Source organism: Rhopalosiphum maidis, chromosome 1 (assembly GCF_003676215.2).
Source record: "Rhopalosiphum maidis isolate BTI-1 chromosome 1, ASM367621v3, whole genome shotgun sequence".
Taxonomy (NCBI): Eukaryota; Metazoa; Arthropoda; class Insecta; order Hemiptera; family Aphididae; genus Rhopalosiphum; species Rhopalosiphum maidis.
The window spans coordinates 4,796,319-4,818,804 of record NC_040877.1 but is presented as its reverse complement, the minus strand read 5'-3'; the positions used below and the strand labels follow the sequence as shown (position 1 = coordinate 4,818,804).

General features: G+C 24.9%; 2 protein-coding genes across 2 annotated transcripts; one reads left to right on the top strand and one right to left on the bottom strand.

Moving 5' to 3' along the window:
• The first annotated feature begins 37 nt into the window (after window positions 1-37).
• Window positions 38-1,615, top strand: LOC113549063. The gene is made up of 3 exons (XM_026950212.1): window positions 38-244; window positions 1,252-1,338; window positions 1,401-1,615. The coding sequence occupies exons 1-3, from the start codon at window positions 146-148 to the stop codon at window positions 1,497-1,499; spliced, it is 285 nt and encodes a 94-aa protein (XP_026806013.1). The 5' UTR covers window positions 38-145; the 3' UTR covers window positions 1,500-1,615.
• A 2,366-nt stretch (window positions 1,616-3,981) lies between these two features.
• LOC113555209 (golgin subfamily A member 6-like protein 22) lies at window positions 3,982-16,408 on the bottom strand. Its single transcript, XM_026959631.1, has 29 exons — window positions 16,004-16,408; window positions 13,687-13,782; window positions 13,447-13,625; window positions 13,245-13,372; window positions 13,041-13,160; window positions 12,814-12,954; window positions 12,492-12,757; window positions 10,018-10,171; window positions 9,847-9,957; window positions 9,638-9,766; window positions 9,482-9,569; window positions 9,319-9,413; window positions 9,000-9,137; window positions 8,835-8,924; window positions 8,608-8,661; window positions 8,307-8,440; window positions 8,045-8,159; window positions 7,816-7,974; window positions 7,641-7,753; window positions 7,364-7,577; window positions 7,125-7,280; window positions 6,915-7,070; window positions 6,730-6,837; window positions 5,748-6,193; window positions 5,260-5,362; window positions 5,117-5,187; window positions 4,760-4,886; window positions 4,600-4,700; window positions 3,982-4,521 (listed from the first exon to the last, which is right to left on the bottom strand). Exons 1-29 carry the CDS (start codon window positions 16,099-16,101, stop codon window positions 4,416-4,418), a joined length of 3,996 nt encoding a protein of 1,331 aa, XP_026815432.1. The 5' UTR covers window positions 16,102-16,408; the 3' UTR covers window positions 3,982-4,415.
• Between the last annotated feature and the right edge of the window lie 6,078 nt (window positions 16,409-22,486).

The following is a 22,486-nucleotide window of genomic DNA, read 5'->3' as shown; positions in this document are numbered from 1 at the left end:
AGGTCGTCGCTGTTTCGGGTTATTTGTCATGATAAAAACATAAAAAAAAATAAAAACGGATACGGGTTTGGAAACGAAATTCTGCCGTACGAGTACGCCGAATTTTCCAAATTTCACGGCGTTTATACATTGGGGTGACTTCGAAATGTGGTACGAAGCCTTACCTTCTGCCGTCATCGTGTATGTGCTTTTAAACATACCCGACAGGATAAACTCTCTGTCGAATAAACTGGTTTATGGTAACGTGAGTATCTACTTTTCTTAGTCTCATATAAAACAATATTTCGTCCCTAAACGAAATAAATTATCGGAATATAGATAAATAATTGGATAATTACTATGAGATTGAAGTATATGAGCCATCAGGCACTGTTGCATTGTTGGATATTTCAACTTCGATATAGATTTCATTATTTTTTTTTTCAATTTTAATATTATGGTTAATTCTCCCAATCCAATAACCTTACCATAGTATACAAGTCAATAATTTGACCAGTTTGGACATACGGTATTCAGTTATGAGGCACTTCAAAGCCATCCAATACCAAAACACTTCAGGTTTTTCAATCCATCTGCCTACAATTAATAACATCTTCACTTTGTACTTTAAAATGACCTAAAAATTCCTAACCTTAATCAATTAACAAAATTATATTACTTTAAATTTCATACCAACTTAAACTATCCTCCTCCTTACTTCCTGGTAATATACTCACAAGACTCAAAAGACAGTGGCCTTAGAGACCTATTAAAATAATAATGATATTACCTAAAAAGTACCAGGTCAGGTGGTACTGCTGAGTGCCTGCCCATGAATGTTAACTGTCACTAACCACTATTAACTATCAAATTTGTTTATTATACTAATTATTATATAGATTGTAAATTATTTTTTTAATTATGCTTATATTGTCCCCCAAATAAACTTAATAAATGTGCTATATAATTTTACAACAGCACCGGATTGGCTAGATATCGGCTTACTGAGTTTTTGAATTACTAACGTTTGATTCAAATTACACCTACTGTATGTTTTAAATAATTCAAATCAATTATTTTTTCAACCAATATTTGTACTAATTTATCAGAAAAATAAAAAATACGACCAAACACTCAAAACCGTCTATATTTTGAGCAGCCCACTGAGTTTTACCTGGTAGCTCACCAGACCAATCCAGCCCTGTTTTACAATTTACAAATCTGCCTTAAATTATGTTAATAACAAAAACATTTTTAAAATTATTATTCCAGGTTTACAGACGTGATGTTAGTCAACCTTGGCTTCAGAGATATTATGCTAGAGATTGGGAATTAACTGGTGATCCATACAAGGCACAAGTAATATTTTATTCTATTTCAAAATTGTATAATAAATTATCCTAAACTTTACTTTATTTAAGGGTCTTGAATGTTTACCAAATAAGCCTACTGTTACTGGAATTGATTGGAAAAAATATGGAAAAGGGCCAAACCACTCATTCTATGGAACTAAACTGTAATAAAAATTATTAATTTGAAAAATAAATTGTAGCTATAATAAGTGTTTTAGAATGTTGTCTATAAAAATTGTGAAAACTATACATCTTGCTAAATATAATTCATATGTAATATAATACTGAAATATATTCTTTGTTTATTTCAATAGTTTATTTCAGTAAACTTATTTGTTGCCATGTTGGTACAATATAAGTAACATAATTGATATTTTAATAACAGTTATTATACACACATTTGAATATTGATAAAAATAATCGACTTATGATACATATTCTTTTAAAAAATGATATATAATAATAAAATAAAGTTTGAATATTAAATAATACTCATACTGGCTGATACATTTAAAGAATAAACATTTTTTTTAAAAACTATTAAACTTTTTGAAATTATATTTTTAGTTTTTTACTCAATTTTAAGTAAAATCACAATTTCAATTTTTTGAATGATCCATATATATTTTTATTGCAAAAGAGAATATTTCTTGAGTAATTCAATGTATAAAAATCAAGTTTAACACGTTTGCTACTGATGACATCAAGGTCCATCTTGACTTAATATACTCAAATTTGGTCAACGTTACAACTAAATTATTGGCTTTTTTTTTATTTTTTAGTGTCCTACAAGTACTATTCTGCATGTATGTTCAAGCATTGATTAAAGAATAGTCTATTCTATAATCAATGGTTCAAGTAGTACATTAATTTTTATTTTTAAAAACCCCAATTATTTAGTGCTATAACAAATATATTTAAATATGATACGCAGTTCACATGTTATGATGATAATGTATGATTTTTAGGTATTCATAGTTTATATCAGCAATATAGATTGGTTGGTACACAGAGATATCACTCAAAATGTTTTTAATTGTAGAACTGCAAAAGTAAACACCTGAATTTAGCTTATATACATATTTTGGCATAAGAGAATACCAAAACCTTCCCTTCCCCAACTAACCATAGCTGATGTACTATTTTAAATTTAGCAACATGATTATTAAAATAAATATACTTGGTTAATTAAATCTTGCACTATAAGATAAGCTAGCTCCGAATTAAAATATTTCATCAAATATGTTCTTATAGCCTATAGGTATTAAATATTTTATATTTTAAACAAAATTCTAAAAAATGTTTAAATATGTCAGGATCTTAAGTCATATCTAATTATTATTATCATTATTGTTCTGTGAAAGATGGATCCACAGCATGTTCTGTTTATAATTTAAAATTTCTGACCACAAATAAACTCTATTATAATATTATTTATATTCTAAGCTTTGACTCTGACTTAATATTAACCTATTATATCTATAATTTAACTATTATAGTTGATGCATTAATGCAATTTGTTTCGGCATTGTATATTAGCAATTTTTTCACACTAGCGCAAACACTGCTAATATTCTCAAAATACATACAATTATACTCATTATTCTCTCAAAAATGAGAAAAATTTTATGCAAAAATAATCAATGAAAATCAAAATATATTTCGATATTCTAATTAATAATACTAGTTCCAAAAGCAACAATCTCGCTAGAATACTGAATTGATCAAGGTTCATAAAAGTAATAAGTATAGTTGGTGATTTGTATCCTTTGTCTCACGATCAAAATATCGACTTGGAGTTAAGCGCGCACAAGACAATACAAACTGACTACTCTCGTGCTGGCACGTCAACTCTGCAAAAGTGTAGAGCTAGCATAATAATTTTTTAATCAAAAGATACTACGTTTAATTTTGTTGAAAAAGTTATAGTATATTATAAAGTAAAACTAAGAATTATTATAAAAAAAAATAATACATTTTTAGATCATAAATTTAAAATTATTATCTTTTTTTAATTTTTTTTACTTTTTTGGTAAATAATAAAACAAAAAATTATAAAGGTAGGTCACTAAATTAAAACATTCCAATATATAATTCCCTAAACCTTGAAATATTCTCAAATATTGAAAAAAAAATGTTCCAGTAAACTATATTAACTAATTGTTCTCTTTTTTACTCTTTTAAAACTGCATAATATTATGTATTACCTATGATGTAAAATAATACTAAAAAACCTAAAAATTCGGACCCTACTTAGATCTAATTAATAATTTGTCAACAAATTAATTTTAATATATCTAAGTACTTCAAATAAAAATGTAACCTTAGATAATGAATTTACAAAAATTATGTCATGATTGTCATTTGAAAAAAATAAATATTTTTGTCAATCTTATATTCCCGTTTTATAACAATTGATTTATGTTAAAAAAATAAGTTTTTAAAATGATAATAGAATTGCCCAGTATACAATATTCGTTCATAATTGCAAATAATTTAATGTTCATGTGATTGTTGTTTTATAAATTATGAATAATAATTTATTTTTCACTTAAAACAATATATATATTAATACCATATTATAGAGTATTTAACAAACCAATAATGTACACAGATGTTAAAAAAGGTTTTAAATTTAAAAAAAAAAAAATCCCATATCCTGTTTATTTGTCATTAAACCAAACAATCAAAATAATATTCCACATATTATTAAGAATCAAAAAGTTTAAATAAAAAATAATATGTTCACGATATAGAACATAATGTCTTAAACTGTAATATAATATTTATCACATACCGCTGGTCTTGGCTACATTAAGTGAAATATACACAACAAAAATGTAATTAATATCTAATAGCTCACTGAGAAAATTAAAATCAAACTGTTTTCATTTGCAACAAAACATTAAACAAACAATAATAATTCTTCCCACTAGATAAAAGTAAAACATACTACATAAAGAATGTAATACTTTTAATAATAAAGAATATAGATGATTAAATGTAGTAGATTGAATTGCATTTACATGCAACAGATCATAAATTACTACAAAAATTTTACTATTGTTAATAACAACTACCTATCTAAGAAATTTCTTCATATTCATCTGAACGTACTGATGGCGATGGAGATGTCCTTGAACTTTCTGATTTTCTAAATATTGACGGAGACATTGCTCTCTTTTTTAAGCTATATTTTTTAAGTTCATCAAAAAATAATAAGTATTTATTAATATATTCATATATTTATTATTATTTTAATACTTACTTGGGTAATGTTGAAGGTTTAAACATATCATTAAGTTTCCCTCTAGAATCTTTACTAGAAGATACATCAATATTGTAAATACTGGAACTGCTTTTAAAGGACTACAATGAAAATAAAAATTAAAAAGTTAAAACTATAAACAGGTATTCAATATACTTACCAAATCACTATCATTATCAAAGCTTTTTGAACTTTTAGTTAACTTCTTTAGTTTCCCAAAAAGTCCTTTTTTTTTAGTTTTTTCTCCGCTTACTATATCACTTTTGGAAGAACTATTTGATTGTTGGCTAAAAATTTATAAGCTTGATCAATTTTTATAATTAAACAAAAATATTTCAAAGTATTAAACTTTAAGTCTGTACTATGAATCTCAATTACTCCCATACACAGTATTTTGAAACGACTAAAAACCATATGAAAATAATTTATATACTAGGTTTTATAATAACTAACTGAATTAACTAATATGTTTATAAATCATATAATATATTAAATTTAATATACATTAAAATATTACCTGTCAAAACTGTTTGGTTGTTTGGTAAGTCTATTTCTTGAATGGCTGCGTTCATCTCGTTTCCATATATCCTAAAAATTTTAAAATCTTAAATAGGTATAAATTTACCTAATTACTTCATTTTTATATAGATTATAGCTCACTTGATCAGTATTCCCAAAATTTTGTTCTAATGAAAGACTTTTTCTGTACAAACTACCTCTTATTGGAGGCTTATCATTGAAATCATTTTCTGTTGATGATGACCTATACATTAAATTAATTATTAATTATTATCTATAAACTTGTCTTTAACTGAAATTTGTCTTGGATTTCATTGGTTTAAAACCTGAGGTTTAGAACTAGAAAAATAATTTAAAATAAAAAATATAGAGCCCCCCCCCAAAAAAAAAAAAAAAAAAAGAAGAAGAATTTACATATTTGTAAACAGTTATTTATACAATAATTTATTTACACCAATAATAGGCATAAAACATAAGTTACAATATAGTTACAATATATATCCATGCATCATTAATTTAATAACATTTTTTTTTATTAGATTTAAATTTAAATTTAATTATTTGCCAATATTTTTTTTATGAGATTAAGACAATTTTACTAATAACTAATTAGTAACAATATATTTTACCTGACTCCAAATACTGCACGTTTTGATCTGATATCTGGTTGATTTGTATTTATTACTAATTCTTTAGTCACCTCATTAACTTTATTTAATAATTGTTTAATTTGTTCATTATTGTTGTTATTTAGTGTTTGATTGGAATTTAAATCTGGTGATGCTTCTCTAGATGTAGATGATTTTCTTCTAGCCGGTGGTGTTGGTGCATTTATCGTGTTTATAGATTTATTTGTCAGTTCATAGTTTTCATTTAACATTATAGTTAAGCTTTTGATCAACTGTGATAAATTGTTAATTTTAACTTCAACCTGAGGATCAGTTCTTAGCCGAACATTGCATAATCTTAACGACTCGCATTCTTGTTCTATTTTGTCTTTTTCTTTTCTTAATTTTTCATTTATTGTCCTAAGCTTTGCATGAGCATCTCGCAAATCCATAAGATCACATTGCATCTAATATATAAATAAATAAATATTGATCTAACTATCATATATTTTCAACTTAATCAATAAATATTAAGCATGCTCTAATAAAATGTTACAGATAAATATATTCTGTAGTTGAATAGTATTTAATATTGAAATAATTTGTTATTGATATAAAAATTATAAATATTTATTATTCCTGAAATTTAATTAAATAAATCTATAATTACATATGCTTAAGTATTTATTAATTTAATATTTACATCTAAAATATAAATTATAATATATACATTATTATACAAATAAATATTTTAATAATTGTTCAATTTTTCTATATTAAGAATTAACATTTAATGTCAAAAAGTGTTTAGTGTATAAGTATAGTACACTTTAATATAGTGCATATATTACTAGTCAGTCTTTAATAAAATTAGGGGATAGTTAACATATTATTATATCAGTATATTTTAATATATTATTAAATATATATATGACTAAATTATAATTAATTTATATTAAAATTAATGAATTGGTTTAATATATAACATTGATTTGTTGTTTACCTCATTAGTTTTCTTCCTATTCTCTTGTTGATCAACCTCCATATTTTTTGTAAGCTGATCAATACGCCTTTTTGATTCTAAACGATCCTTGTCTCGTTCTCGTTCAACCTTTCAATAGTAATGAATGATTAAATAATAGCTTACATAATAAATTACATAATCTATAAAATAGTATTTTAATTTACTTCGTATAATGTTTGTCTTAAATCTCTAGCTAATGTTGATGTCTCTTGCAAAAGACGTTGTTGCTCTTCTCGTTCTTTTTGCCATGCAAGCTCCATTCTAGCCTTCAAACCTGTTAATTTAGATCTTCCTGAATTTAACAGTCGTTCTTCTTCTAACTAAAATGGAAACGATTAATTTATGTATAAAATTTAATATTATGAAAAACTGACTTTATTAATAGAAGATGTCATTTCTGATTTTGTTATTTCCCAAGCTGATTTTTCTGATACTAATTCTGTTTTTAACCTTGAACATTCAAGTCTAGCTTCTGAAAGTTGTTCTTCCATACAAGATACTTGTTGCTGTAAAATATGGAATTCTTCCTTCTAAAGATTTTAATTTAAATAAATACAAATTTAGCCAAATCTTAAAACTAGAAACTATACAAATGTAGGTACTTAGATCTTACCTGGTTATCATTATTTTGAATTTTATAATTTCCTTTTTGATGATTAGAATCTGCTGAATCCAATATTTGTTTAAATGAATCACGTTCTCTTTTGAACCTAAGTGTTTGAAACTGACTGTTTTTTAACTCTTCAGAAAGAACCGACATGCGATTGTCATAGCGTACTTTTAAAGCAGCAACTTCTGTTTTTCTAGCTTGTTCTTCATTGTATAACCTACAAGATTCATTAAATTATTTAAAAATTAACGAAATGTTAAATATTTTTATTAAAACTAACTTTATTTTCAAATCTTTTAAATTTTTCTCCAGTAATTCTGTTTCCATTGACCTACTATGCTGGATTTTGACAACCTTCTCAAAATCATCTAAATTTCGTTGTAAACTTTCATTCTGAAAACAAAATATTTTATTCAAATTGATTATGTTATATGATGAATTATTATTTTACATACATCTTTCTTGAGTTTTTCTATCTGTTCTGTATACTGACCACATTGTTTGTTCAATGATTTTATATCTTTTAAATATTCCTCTAAATTCTTTTTCATATTTTCCTTCTCTTTTATCCATGAATCATTTGAATGAGCTATTTCTAGATCCTTTACCTTTTTCTACAATACAATATAATCAAATTAAAAACATTGGTTTATAAAAACATTTATATATATTTATTAAATTAACCTGCATTTCCAATTTTTCTTTGTTCCAAAGGTCATTAGAAATGTTATATTTATCTTTCAATGCTTTTAACTCCACTTCAACTTTTAATGTATCTTTTTTTCTACTTTCTAACAAACTAAAAATAATTATAGTTATTATTATCTGAGTAAGTTCTTCAAAAGTATAATACTATAATTAAATAAAATTAATAGGTACCATATTATCTAAAAAAAATTAAATTATAATAATTGTGTTACACATTAAATTATTAAAATTTGTATACCATTGTAGTTTTTCTTTTTCTGCTGCCATTTTACTTTTAGTATCTATTTGTTCTTTTTGCAAAATATCATATTTATTTAAAATATCTTTATGATTCTTTCGCTCAATCATCATTTCATTTTCTATTCCTGATAAATAATTAAATTGTTATAAACATTAAAATTTAAAGACCATTATGTAAATATTGTATAACTGCATCTACTTTTTATTTTTTTTTCAAATTCATTTTGAATATCCATAATTTTTTTATTTTCTTCAAAAGTTGATTGTTCTTGTAATTTTTTTATAGATTCTTCTTTATTTATTATTTCTTTTTTATGTGTTGATTTTAAATTTTCAATCTGTTGTCTCTCACTCTATACAAGTTAATAAATAATATCAATGAAAAAATACAAAGGAAGATAAACATAGGTAATCATGTAAAAATTTTCAAAGTTTGTATTATAAATTTAAAAAAAAAACCCTATATGCACCTATAATTTATATTCAAAAAACAAAACCTATTTTAATTAAAATTTAAACAACACACCTTAAGTTGGTTTTCGAGGTCCATTGTTTTAACTTCTAACTGCTTAATAGACTTTGTTTGCTTATCAAAATCAGCTTTAACCTCTTTAGTCTAATAATAAAATAAACAAGTATTATGTAAATTGTATTATTATTATTTTATACTTTAACTAGGTACTAACATTACCTTGGTTTGTGCTTGTTTTGATATTGGCTTATAAGTTTTTTTGGATGCTAATTTTGTTTGATATTCTAAAACTTTAGCTTTCAGTTGATCCTTTTCTACTTCAAATTCTTCTATTTTTCTTTTTAGCACTGTAATTTCCTATAGTTTAAAGCATTTTATATTTTAACTAAAACTTATAAATCACTTATTCATGAAAAGGGAATTATTTTTGTAAAAATAAATTTTTTAATGATATCTGAAGTATTTATACAATTATTTAAAAATATGTTAATACTTATATGACAGCAGTAAGTAGGTTATACAATTATACACAAATTACTTGTTCACTAAGCTCAAGAAGTAATTTTAATTCTGTTGCATCTTCGACATCTGAAATACCCTCATCTCTATCAGTAATATTTGTTGGACGATAACCTATAAATTAATTTTTTTTCGTTATTAATTGAAAGAAAAATAATAATTTAATATAATCAAATATTTACTTGTTTTTGTGGCCATTTTCTTGAGCTGCAACACCATTGACTCATTATCTTCTTCTAAACGACTTACTTTGTTCCTTAACATTTTAGCCTACAATTTGTATTGTATTTTAAAATTTATATTGGGTATAAAATCCAACATTAGTTTTAAAATATTACTTCTTCTTCAGAAAATCTCAACTGTTCTCTCATATCAGCTTCCCTCTCAATTGAATCTTGTAAATCCCTTTGAAGTTGGACAGGATCTTCTTGGGAATCACCTCGAGTTAATGACTCTCTCGAAACTCTCTAAATATTTAATTAATCAGTTTTGATAAAGTAATAAAAGTAGTATAGTTTTTCTTTTGTTAATTCATAAATATTAATACTTCTCCAGATGCAGACTTAGGTATCATGCCCAACATAGGTCTTTTTTTTTGATCCCCTTGTAACACATTTGATTTAGATTTTTCTAAATCACCTTGTAATCGTTCTATTAACTATGAATATAATATTATGTTTTAATAATAAGTATATTTGTTAGTATTTTTATAACTTACCTCTTTAGTTTTTTTGTCATTTTCAATTTTTTCATTATCTAACTCTTCCATTCTTCTCTCAGCTTTTTTTAACTTGAATGCTAAAATTCGACAATTTTTCGAAACTTGGTCAAATTCTCTTTTTAGCATAATAAATTCATTATCTTGTTCTTCTCTAAAATATAAATTTTTAATTTAAAATATTTCCCATAAGTATTTACATTTTAATTTAAATAGAATATTTTTTATGCAATTTTAAAAAATATCTCAAAATCCATCTAAATAGGGAATAAAAAGTACATAAACAAAAAAATGAATTTATATTTCATTGATATCACCTATTAAATATGTATAAACCTTATTAAATAACTTAATTTAGATTCTAGAAAATTCAAATGAAAAAATTACAAATAATTTCTCATGTATACTAGTATATATATTGCTATTCAAGTAATTTATTTTTAAATTAAGAATATAAAAAGTTGAGTTTACTTTTTACTAAAAAAAAAAAAAAATTTTATAGTATTGAATATCACTAACTATTATTAACTTATAAGTTATGGATCAATATGAATAGGTTCACGGTATAAATAGCTAAAAATTAATTTAAATATTTTAAATATTTCATTGTATGTAAAAATGATAATTTAAATTGTTTATATTAAATCTAAATATCACAATGGCAAAAGTTTTAAATCTCTATGAATAATATTTTTAGAATTACAACAACTAGGTATTGATAATTTTGGCTGATTACTCTCGCCGATCGCGAACGGTTACCTCGGCTCATAACACTAAATCGCCAATAATATTTAAATAATATTTTTAGATTTCCAATTTGAAATACCTATAAAAGAAACTGTTCACAGTTTGGGTGAAGTTAATAGGTTACTGTAAGAATAATTTATAAGATACCTTGCATTAAATTAAAAATTAAAAATTTTATTAATTTAAAAAAAAACAAAATATTTACAAATTTTTATTATTTTTATAATTATAGAATATTGTACTTATTTATTTTTGAATAACTAGAAGAACAACTTATATATCATTATATGGGATATTATATTTTAAGATTTTTGACCAAGCCTAAAAATGTTGAAAGATAAAAAATGTTTTTCAAATTTTCAAATGTTTTTAAAAAATTTAAATTACTTTAAATATTTTTTAAATTAATTGCGTATAATCAAATGGTGTTTCTACAGTAATTTTTTTCAATTATTAAATTATACTCAAATAACAAAATGTGATTGTGAAAAAATTGTCAGAAACCTACATAATATACCTATTTTGTATATCCAATTTCATTAAAATTTAAACATCGATCACTCAAAAAAAAAAAAAAATTGACTACATTAATTTTATTTTTTAATTCCCAATAAAGAAACTTATACGATATTTTGTATAAAATTATCAAACCTTATAGGAATTGAAATTAAAAAAATGTCTATTTTTTAACTATAATTTGTACATGTATGTAGTTTTAATAAATTTCATACAAAATATATTAACCGCTTATAAAAAAATTGTGACTATATTTTTAATCACAACTAAACAATAAAATCACTTTTGTCAAAAACTGGTGTTTTGTAGAAACCACCCTAAAAATTAAAAATATTCAAATATGACCTTTTTTCTTGAGACATTAATTATGAGCTGATTCGGCACGCACTCAGGGAAACTACCTTAAAAATTAAACCATTTTTACTGCTTTTAAAGGTAACGTCAAAACTAAAGAAATAGTATTGCTCCAGTTAGAATCTAAAATATATTATGAGTCATAATTTATGACCAATAAATAATAATATTACAATAATAATCACTTACACTGTGATTCCCAACCTTTTTAGTTATGCGAACCACCAATTTTGTAAAAAAAAACTTTGAGGCCCACTAATGACTAATAACACACCTATATGCGTGTGTATAATGTACATAAATATATAATATATATTATTAGGTATATAAATATAGTAAAAATATATAATTTTATTATTTTAAATATATATACGTTAATAATGGACTAATAATGTTAAACTTATATTGTGCACGGCCCAGTTCCAAGCAGCCCGAGGTCCATGTGTTGGGAACTGTACTAATAATTAGTATTGAAATAAAATGTTTCAACCATAAGAACAAATTAATATAAAATATCGTGATTAGTACTATAGAAATTACTTAACCACCTTCGGTGACAATACAAATTAGGAAATATTTTTTGTACGATGTTTATTTTTACTTGTCTGTAGGGTACAGCACGACCATTTGTAAAAAGTTGTATATAGGTAATTTATCTACATTACATTACTCAACTTGTATATAAGTATACCTTTAGTAGTATATTTCCAGGATAAAAAATTGCCAAAAAACCCGATAGGAGTTAACAATAGCTGACAGCTGTTATTTTTAACTCAATAATTATGAATTGATTTTGTAACAACTATTTTAAGGGTTGAAATAGATTAAAAAATAATTCTAAATTATAATTCATTTACCGAAAATTATCTCTCATCTCTTGCTCCATATTATGTATCTCTTTATTTAAATCATTGTTTTCTTCTGTCAACTCCTCAATTTTAGTTTCAGCAGCTATTAACTTAGAACGAATCAATTGAACATCGTCTGACTTCACTTTAGAATTCTTGTTTTTATTGAATTCAATTTCTAATTCATGAACACGTTGTGTAAGCATTCTTTTTTCATCACTGAGACTTTCACAAGTAGATTTCAAATCATTTATTTTTTGTTGGTGCTTCAACAACTGTCACAATTAATGTTATTAGAATTTTTTTTTGTTTTATAATTTTTTATTTTTACTTCAGTAGCTGTTGTACGAGATGTCGGAGTAGTATCTAAAGACGCTAGCCGTCTAAGTAAAATATCACTCTTTTCTCGTTCTGCTTTCTCGCATTTTTCCTTGGTCAATTTTAATTCAGCTTTTAAATGCATAACTTGATCCTGAAATTAAACACGTTATTTCCACTTTGATTAGTCACTTCGCTAAAATTACACATTAAGTTGCATTATGAATGTATTATGCTCACATGTAAATCTTCTTCATTTATAATAGTAGCATAAGTATCAGTCGTAGTATCAGAGTCAGCTAAACTAATAGTATCTTCATCATCATTATACATATTTTCATAATTTGGCATTGATTTCATCTAAAATAAATCAATTTAAAACTATAACCTTTGTGAAATTTTGACTTCCCAAGTGAATATTAACATTGTTATGATGATATTAACATGCACCGGTGTATATTGGGCGATATCTCCATTGTAGCTATTTCTTGGACTATGTACATCCACAGAATCATTGCGTGAAAGATTTGATCTTCTCCGAACTGTATATTCTGGAATTGCTTGTTCGTCATCTAAAATAAAAACAAACAATATAATAATTAAATTCATAGAACTGGTGAATCGTACTTTAAAAAAATTAAATCACCTTCTATTTTTTCAATTTGAGGTGTAATATTATCTGAAAGTGTTGTCAAGTCTGGCGTCGATGTCCATGATGTAGTCTTTCGACTAGGTCCACAACCTTTGTCTATTTTAAAATAGTTTTTACTATTGCTTGTTATCATATCTGATGACATATTTTTTAAATTTATTGATTCATTTGCCCTAAATTAATAATATAGTTTTTTTATGTTTTCTTAAGTAACTAAAAAATGGGTTTACAAACTCATTATTTAAAGACGGAGTCGATAGTGTAGTATCATCTTTTCTAAGTGATGACTTCCCATTATCCTTATTCCTATTAGAATGATCTTTATAGTCCCTGGAAACATAAATAGTGTTGAATGTAAAATACAACTTTAATTTTAAATAGTCTTACTAGATAGACAAATACGTAAAAAAGGTCACTTATTTTTAGAACACCAAATTGAATAGCTATATTTTAACTTTATCGGTAAAATAATAATTGGAAAATATTTATTAATTTTTATTATTAGTCATAATTTAATTTTATTAAGTATATTTTTATGGTAAGTACTTATACCTAGCAATATTTTATCAAAACACTAAAATTCAATTAAAATATATTATTTAAATTGTGTACATATTGTACAAATAGTAAAATATGAATCGTCTTACACCTACATTAAAACGTATTTCATGTTGTTTGAAAGATTTCAACATTTTCATTTTCAATACTCAATAAGTATACATAGGTATACTTCAAAATGTATTTAATATAAAGTTATTTGACTCGTAAAGGCATAATTAGAGAGGTGTTTGCTACTTATATAATAGGTATAGTGCCATAGTCCATAAATGATAGATCTATAACTAGTTAAAATTGAACATCTCGGCCGAATGATTTCAAATTCTTTTTATTTATCATGATTAAAATTCGGTGAAATATTATATTAATTACTATAGATTTATAGCACACAAGCATATTTTGTTTCAATTTAATTTATTGCAATAGACATTTTTATTTTTCTAGTGTTTCGAATAGAAACTTTCTATATAGTTTGATTTTTGATTTTGCGTGTTATTTATTCTTACATCGATAGTTTTGATAGTTAGGTAACATACTAACATAGGTGTATATTAGGAAGTATAGGTACATAAAATATTTACAACTACCTAGTAATGTAATTATTCATAACCATAAGCATTTCCAATTTCCAAAAATAAAGAGTGAGTTTGCAGAGCTATTGCAAACCTTAGCTTGATTTTATAGTAAATACTCCTAGGCTTCTAGCTGGAAAATTTCTATCTATAAATTTCTATTTATACTATATGGATATCTATAATATCTTATTAGTATTAATGCGTATAAATAATACGTTTATTCATTCACTCTAGAGTCTAGATATACTTATTCTTTAAATGTTGAAAAAAAAGTAATAATCGTTAAAAATTATTTTTTAAGTAATAGGAATTGGGAATTGTTATATTAATAATAGTGTTTTAGTGTTTTCTGAAATATTAATATTAACCAATTCTTTGAAATAATTTCGATTTGGTTTTAATTCAAAAATTAATAATTTTTACCAACTAAAAATCCATTATTTAGTACCCCAAAATGTAATTTCTTTTTTCTTTTGTACTGGCACCTATTGTCAATGCATCAAATAGTCAGAATATGTATTCAATATTCATATATTGATAAGTATATATACATAAATAAATATAATATATAAATACAATATACCTAAATAGAATAATAAGAAAATATTTACGATAAAAAGATTAAATTATTTAAATTTAAAACCATCTACCGATCTAAATATTAGGCAAACTTGTTCATTATGTGATGGTTTGCATTTATTTAAGATGACTATGTATATATTATATATACTTACTTATAACCTATCCACTTGAAAAAAGTATAGCTAATTTGATTGTTTTCTAGAATTATAAAAGGTTAGTCTGCTTAATATCAATACATATTCTACATGCCTAAGTACCTAATTATATTAAATAGATTACTCGCTTTTAACAATAATAAATACATATTGATACGCATGGATTATAAACGATTATAATTATCAAGGATGCAGTAACGTACTAGTGCTGGATATTAGTGGATACTAGTGGATAGGTTCAACTTTTCCTAATCATTGACGCACATAGTGTTCAGAACCTGTAGGATTCCCCTCCCTCTGGTGTTCCATACACGAATAAATATTTGTTACATTATATATTAAAATAATAAAATTAAATGTATAATTATCATTTTTTTCAAGTGTCAAAAATCACTTTTTTAAATAACATTTTTTTGTCGATGGGATAGTTAAAAAAAAAATGTAGTAATTTTTATACTACTATATAGTATTTTTCTGATTTTCGTCTCTGTAAATGGTGATTGTTTTTTTACTATAACAATAAGCATTATAATATATTATGTGCCAACAATTTTTTTTTTATATAATACAATATGTAATTTATATACTCCCTTGAAAAATCCTGTTATGCTCGCTGGAAAGATGTATATGTGAAAATACATATATAAAATGTTATTATATTAGTATACAAATATAGTTCACCTGAAACACCGTTTGCATCTGGTTGGCCAACGGACTTGCGGATGGAATCCGAGTGGACATAGCGGGTCGCCTTTCGCGGATGGTTTAACGTGTTGCATTTTCGCGAACTAATTTTGAAAAAATAACAATACACGCACATACATTCGCGTGTAATTCGTTTCCGTTATACACACGACATACACGATTCTATTAATAAATCTGTCAAACTATATTTTAATATATTATGCACATGCACCCACTCAATTATAATATGTATTATGATCGTCGTCTATACAACATAAGCTCATAGGCACCTCCTCTATAAATGGCGTTTTACCTGTTCTCGATCGTCATCGTGGCGTTCGTTAACAGAGCGAGTCGTTTGGCGAAAACTCGCGTACTGAGATCGACACAGTACACACAAATTTATTCCGCGCATTATTTTCGTTAGGCCATTTCGATACGAACAATATAAATACATATACGTACCTATATATACACCATATACATGTATTCCGTGAGACGTGATTCTCCGCTGGGATTTCGCTCCGCCCATAACTGCCCGTCTCGGTATAAATAAACTTTGCTCATGCTGCCGTCGCCGCCGATCTCTGCACATAGTATTATTATTACTCGGCACATTTATATATTATTTTATCCGTCGCAAACAGAGCATTGTGCGGTGTTAAGTATAAACACGACGAATAGACGACTTAACCCTTAGGAATTCCCGCAATTCGGGATTCCGGAAAACTGAAAATTGTGTGCGTATAATGCAATACATATACGCAATGGCGCAACTATAGGCTATAGCCACGAAACTTAGCCCTCTTATACTCTTAAAAAAATAATGTCCATGTATTTGTTTCTTATTGTTATTATTCTCGTGTTGCATGTGAATACATTTGTAATTTGTATTAATAAAAACTAATGTTGAAAAACCGATAAGATAATAGAGGTGGGTGTAATTCTTTACTGAGTCTAATGTGTATAACTTCATACAATTTTGTGTAGACCGTTTATTTTAATGATTTACGATTGGTTCAGGATAAAGTATCATATAAGAAAAAAACACATCCAATTTCATAAATAGCAAGATTAATAATAGTTCATAATAGCAATAATTAAATAATTAATACTAGTATCTATAATGTCTGAATGTTGATGGTACTTATTATATATGTCATATGTGTAGACCATCTACGGGTTAATTTTAGTTTAAAGTTCTGCAAATCTTCCGAATTTTAATCCTATTTATGCTTATGCAGAAAAACTTAATACATTATAAAATGTTAGTTAGAGCTTAGATGTGTGGAAATAATAATACACAAGACTATATTTTGTTATAATATGTCTATTACATAGTACATACTCGTAATGATAATTTTTTTTTTTAAATGTAATTTACATTATCATCATGGCTGGAAAACGATCTTTCGCGGAAGTCACCCGATCAAATTTTGCTTTGTTGTTTTCTGCTGGTTAGGTAAGTGGTATAGGTGCCTACCACGTCGACGGTTACCACTAACCGCCTCGTCGTGGCGCCATAGACACTCGGCATCCGTTATACTATTATATATTACATGTTTATTTATGTTAGATTTAAATATATCCACACCCGGCACTCCGTAGTATGCATATGGCGTGTATTGCGTATACGTAATAATAAAAATAATAATAATTTATTGTTCATTCAGATAATCGCATTTAACAATTTAAATACAATATAATGGCACAAACCATTTCCGAGGTTATCCTCTTTTCGATGAAATTGGAACTCGGAGTACTATAGTAAAAATAAAGTAAACATTGAACATTTCCTAATCGATGTTTCTAAAAACAGTAATACACGATAAGTTCGGAAAATAAATACAAAAGATATATAAGTTATTATAAAATGTATAGATATAACAATGTAAGAATACAAATAGCAGGTTTATTGTTATACACGCTTTAAAAACTAAGCATATTTAATTATTGTTTAGGTTATTAATTAAACATATTTAAATATAATGTTAATATTTATTTTTAAATTAAAACTTGATTGAATAAGTTTAAATCATCAACTTGTCGTTCGAATTTAATGTATAATTATAATATTATATTCCACATTTTATATCTTTGGCTGTCGATTGGGTCAAATCTTCCAGCAGGTGTATATATCACGCATATGGCAATCGCCTAAAAATAAACAGGATGCGACTGTGTACGTGTCTGCAGCAATAGGTCAGTGTAGTAGTATTATAATAGTAGAAAGGTAACGAGTAATGCTAAAATATAATGTCTAAGAGCAGATTTTTAGGTTTTTAAAAGATTTTAATGACTAAAAAACCCTTAAAATATTTTTTAATAATCCTTAAACTAGTTAAACTGATAAAATATGATTTTTTTACTTAAAATAGTTCAAAAATCTGTACACTTTATAGTTACGATAAGGAATATAAGTATGCTAATCAAATAATATATTAATATATTATTAAACTCAATATGTTTTACAATTACCATCCATTATTAACAATTTTCGATTTAATAACAAGCTAGTCATAGAACGATAGAACGGTTTCTACCTTTTTTCATTTTTAACATTTTTTTCCTGTAACGAAATAATTACAGTAGTTCAAGTAATGAACAAAAATATGATTTTTTTTATGTATTATCATTTATCATTAATCATATTATATAATCTTAAATATTGAATATAATCCAACATAAGTAGGTAAGTACTAAGTATATGCTGAAATGTTCAATTATTTCCGAAATGTAGTATCATAATCATACTATCATATATTCATATATGTGAATATTGTGAATTCTTTGATGGATAAACCATCTAAATTTTCAACCCCGTTGAGTTGCATAAAGTTAACATTTAAAGTAGAAATCTAAAAATCTGCTCTACAGTATAAATTATGCTGTATAATGACTTTATATTGAGTTATTTATTAGATTGTTGGTACCTAAGTATAATTATATTAATTAATAATTTACATTCTTACTATTTTATATTTTTGTCTACATCGATGCTTATGAATATAAACACAACAATAGATGCGTATAATAGATAATACTGTATGCACAGTGGATATTGTAATAAAAAAATAATAATACCTACCTAATGAAAATATTATGTTTCCGCGTATGGTTATTTTTAAAACGAGAGCTGCGGCAGCGGTGCACAGCAGGACTAAAACTATAATATATTTTTAATCGTTAAAAAATGTACGCATTCGCATTAAATATATTTGAATTCCTGAAACATCATTGTGAAACTATTGGTGCTCATATAGTATTATGTACATACTATAGAATATAAAGTAAAATATTAAAGTACCTAATATAGACTACAGTATATTATATTAAATAAAATAATATACAGTACTCATCTTTTTTTCAATAATGCAGTTATTTAAAATCTGATTTTTATATTTTCCAATTATACTTATAAATTATAGACTATAATATAGAGCATATATTTAAATTCATAATATTTTTGTACTATTTAAGGAGATATAATGATTGTTCTATTTTTTTTTTTTTTTTTTTAATTAGAACCTTCCTTTTCCACCATTTAGTAGAAAATTTTGATTTATCAAAATAGAAATTTGAAATTGATAAAGTAGTATATTTTGAGTTAACTTTATTATCTTTAGATCTTAATAAGAATTAAGGATAATATTATAATAAGTTCATGAATTATCATTATGGGCTAGGAAGACATGGGGGCAACTGGGCAAGGGTGATTTAAAGTTTTTAGTAACTAAGTTTATCAATACCTATTTATAATTTTAATACTATTAATATTTTTTTTAAAATGATCCAAGAGGCAAGAATAATAAATACTAGATCTAATAGTAAACCTATTTATATTTTTGTAAAACTATTTTTAAGTGGTTTCCTACTTATTGTTAAGGAATAATATTATAAAAATAATCCACTAAATAATTTATAGTACATAAAAGGGATCTAATAAAAAATGAAAAAAATTGTATTACCAAGGGGCATTCTTGAAATAGAATAAAAATTTAAAAAATATCAAGAACTTGGAAATATAATATTTAGGCAGGTACATTCAAAAATCCAAAAATCAAAATTTGAATGAATTTATTAAAAAATATGGGGATGAGTATGAATGCAGGTAAATTATTCTAGGTAGTATATACAAGTACAAAACAATTTTGAAAATCTTAATAAATCCTAGCTCTGATGAACTTTAATCAAAAGTAACATGATGTAAGGTACCTAGTTGCCAGTGGGTTGTCCTTAACTAGGTAGGTATTTTGTATTTTATGTATTAATGAATCAACAATAATAAACATTGAAAATATATCTAAATAAGATAGTATTTAGATTTATTTTGAGTAATCAAGTTTTATATAATTGACAAAAATGACCTTAATTATTAATTAATAATGTTAACTATTATTCCAAAAAATTATTATCAAATCACTCATAACATTATAATATTTAGTAGGTACAATGTATGTAAATGTAATATATGTACCTGGTACTTACTCCCTATTGTCCCTCTTTATAAATAGGTACCATACATAATAAATGATATATTTATATATGTAATTAGAAACTGCGTTTTTCTAACACATATGCAACAAATATTTGATTTTTTTACACTTTAATACAATCAAGATTTCAACCTTTAACAAAATATTATATGAGTATATGACCTTTACATATTTTGACGATTTTCTTTAAAATATGTCCATAGTTGACCTATTCACTTAAATATTACCAAAATAAAATGACCTTTAAATGTTTTTCAATGCTCAAGAATAAAAATGTGTATTTACTGGGTGATCTACTTAATGTAAGACTTCCATTATTTAAAAATATACATTTTTAACTTCATATTCCAGAATAAAAATAGAAAAATAATATATATACATATATAATAATTCAGAGTATTTTGATCTATAAAAATCAAATTTCTGTCAATTGTTTTATTAGTTACAACTTACAAGTTATAACTTTCTATAAGTCATCTAAAGTTATAATGAGACTGATGAGAAGAGTAGTGGGCAATGGACCACCATTTTGCAAGGTACCATTATCTAAACTATTTGAATTCATATCTCTTAAGCTAAGTACTCGTCTAAAACTATTTTAATGTATAGAAGTATTCCAAAAACTATTCTGATTTGGAATAAGGAATTAAAAATACATATTATCATAAAAAGTAAAAAATTGTAGAATAAAAAACATATTTTTTTTAGAAAAATGTTATTTTGAGATATAAAATTATGTAAAAAAATATTTTTAAAAACTTTAATAAGTAGTTTGTTAATAGTGAATTTCTTACATTAAATGGAACACCGTGTTCCAGTATATATCGCTAGGAACATATGCTATAATAGAAATTAAAAATCTAAAAATGTATTACTTACATGGAAATTTAAAATGTTTAATGTATACTACATAAATAGTGATAATTTGCTAGTGAGGTTACAGCCTTACAGGTAAAGTAAATATAATCCTAATCATGCTTGTAGATCTGTAGCATACTGATTGCACAACTCTATATTGGTTGTCTCGTATAAATAAAATATTAGAGTATTATATAAATAATAGTGGATTCATAAGCACAAGATTGGTTAAAGCCTAGTATATTTAAAATTTTAAATAATAATTTTAAACAAAAATATTACCTACTCAAAATCATTATTATATGAATCATTAATTTCAGAAAGGAAAAATGTTTATTAAACTAAATTTTATAGGGGGACACAAAAAACTGTCCATACAAGACTTAGAAAAAGATAATTGTCAAAATAAAATAATACTATAAGCATTTTAAAAACACAATATACTTGATATTTTCTAAAAATAATTAAGAACATAATGCTGGGAGTCATTTTGAAAAAGTGGACATGTCCTGTATTTGCACTAACTATTTATTTGCATTATAAGCAGAGGTTGTGATTTGAAAACAATTTTTTTTATTTATCTTTATTATTTTAAACTATTACAGGTATCTAATAACTTGTAACATAATTTCTTTATTTAAATTGTTATTGGCAGGTTGTTCACTGATATATTTGCACCCTTTTTGCATTAAAAATAAACATCAGAGGCAAATAATTCCATTTCAGTTTTTTATTGACTAGTACCTTTTTACACAAATATGTATCTAAGATAGAGAAATATAAATTTAGTGATAACTCAATTACATCAAAAGTTGGACAAATGATCAACAAATTCAGTAAATTAAGAACTAAATTTTCCATAAAAAAATATACATGGAAATATTTTCATTACCTATCATATTTTGTTTTAAGTAAAATATTGATTTAGGGCTACATATTAAACTCAATTTTTTTAGTAATAAATAATAATAGTTTTATTTTTTTTTTCATTATATAATATAACATAAGTTAGAACAAATAACCAAGTCAATCACAATTTGTAATGAGATAAGTAATAAATATTATATTGTTCTCTCATCTGATATTAGTGTATAAATAAATAATGTATAACACTTATATCCAATTT

Excerpts from the sequence above, each read along its gene's own strand:
- LOC113549063 (XM_026950212.1), top strand. The coding sequence starts at position 146 with ATGTGGTACGAAGCCTTACCTTCTGCCGTCATCGTGTATGTGCTTTTA. Across the intron at positions 245-1,251 it reads ATAAACTGGTTTATGGTAAC|GTTTACAGACGTGATGTTAG; the intron begins GTGAGTATCTAC and ends TTATTATTCCAG. Across the intron at positions 1,339-1,400 it reads GTGATCCATACAAGGCACAA|GGTCTTGAATGTTTACCAAA; the intron begins GTAATATTTTAT and ends ACTTTATTTAAG.
- LOC113555209 (XM_026959631.1), bottom strand. The coding sequence starts at position 16,101 with ATGCAACACGTTAAACCATCCGCGAAAGGCGACCCGCTATGTCCACTC. Across the intron at positions 8,662-8,834 it reads ACCTCGAAAACCAACTTAAG|AGTGAGAGACAACAGATTGA; the intron begins GTGTGTTGTTTA and ends TAACTTGTATAG. Across the intron at positions 4,522-4,599 it reads AAACCTTCAACATTACCCAA|CTTAAAAAAGAGAGCAATGT; the intron begins GTAAGTATTAAA and ends TAAAAAATATAG.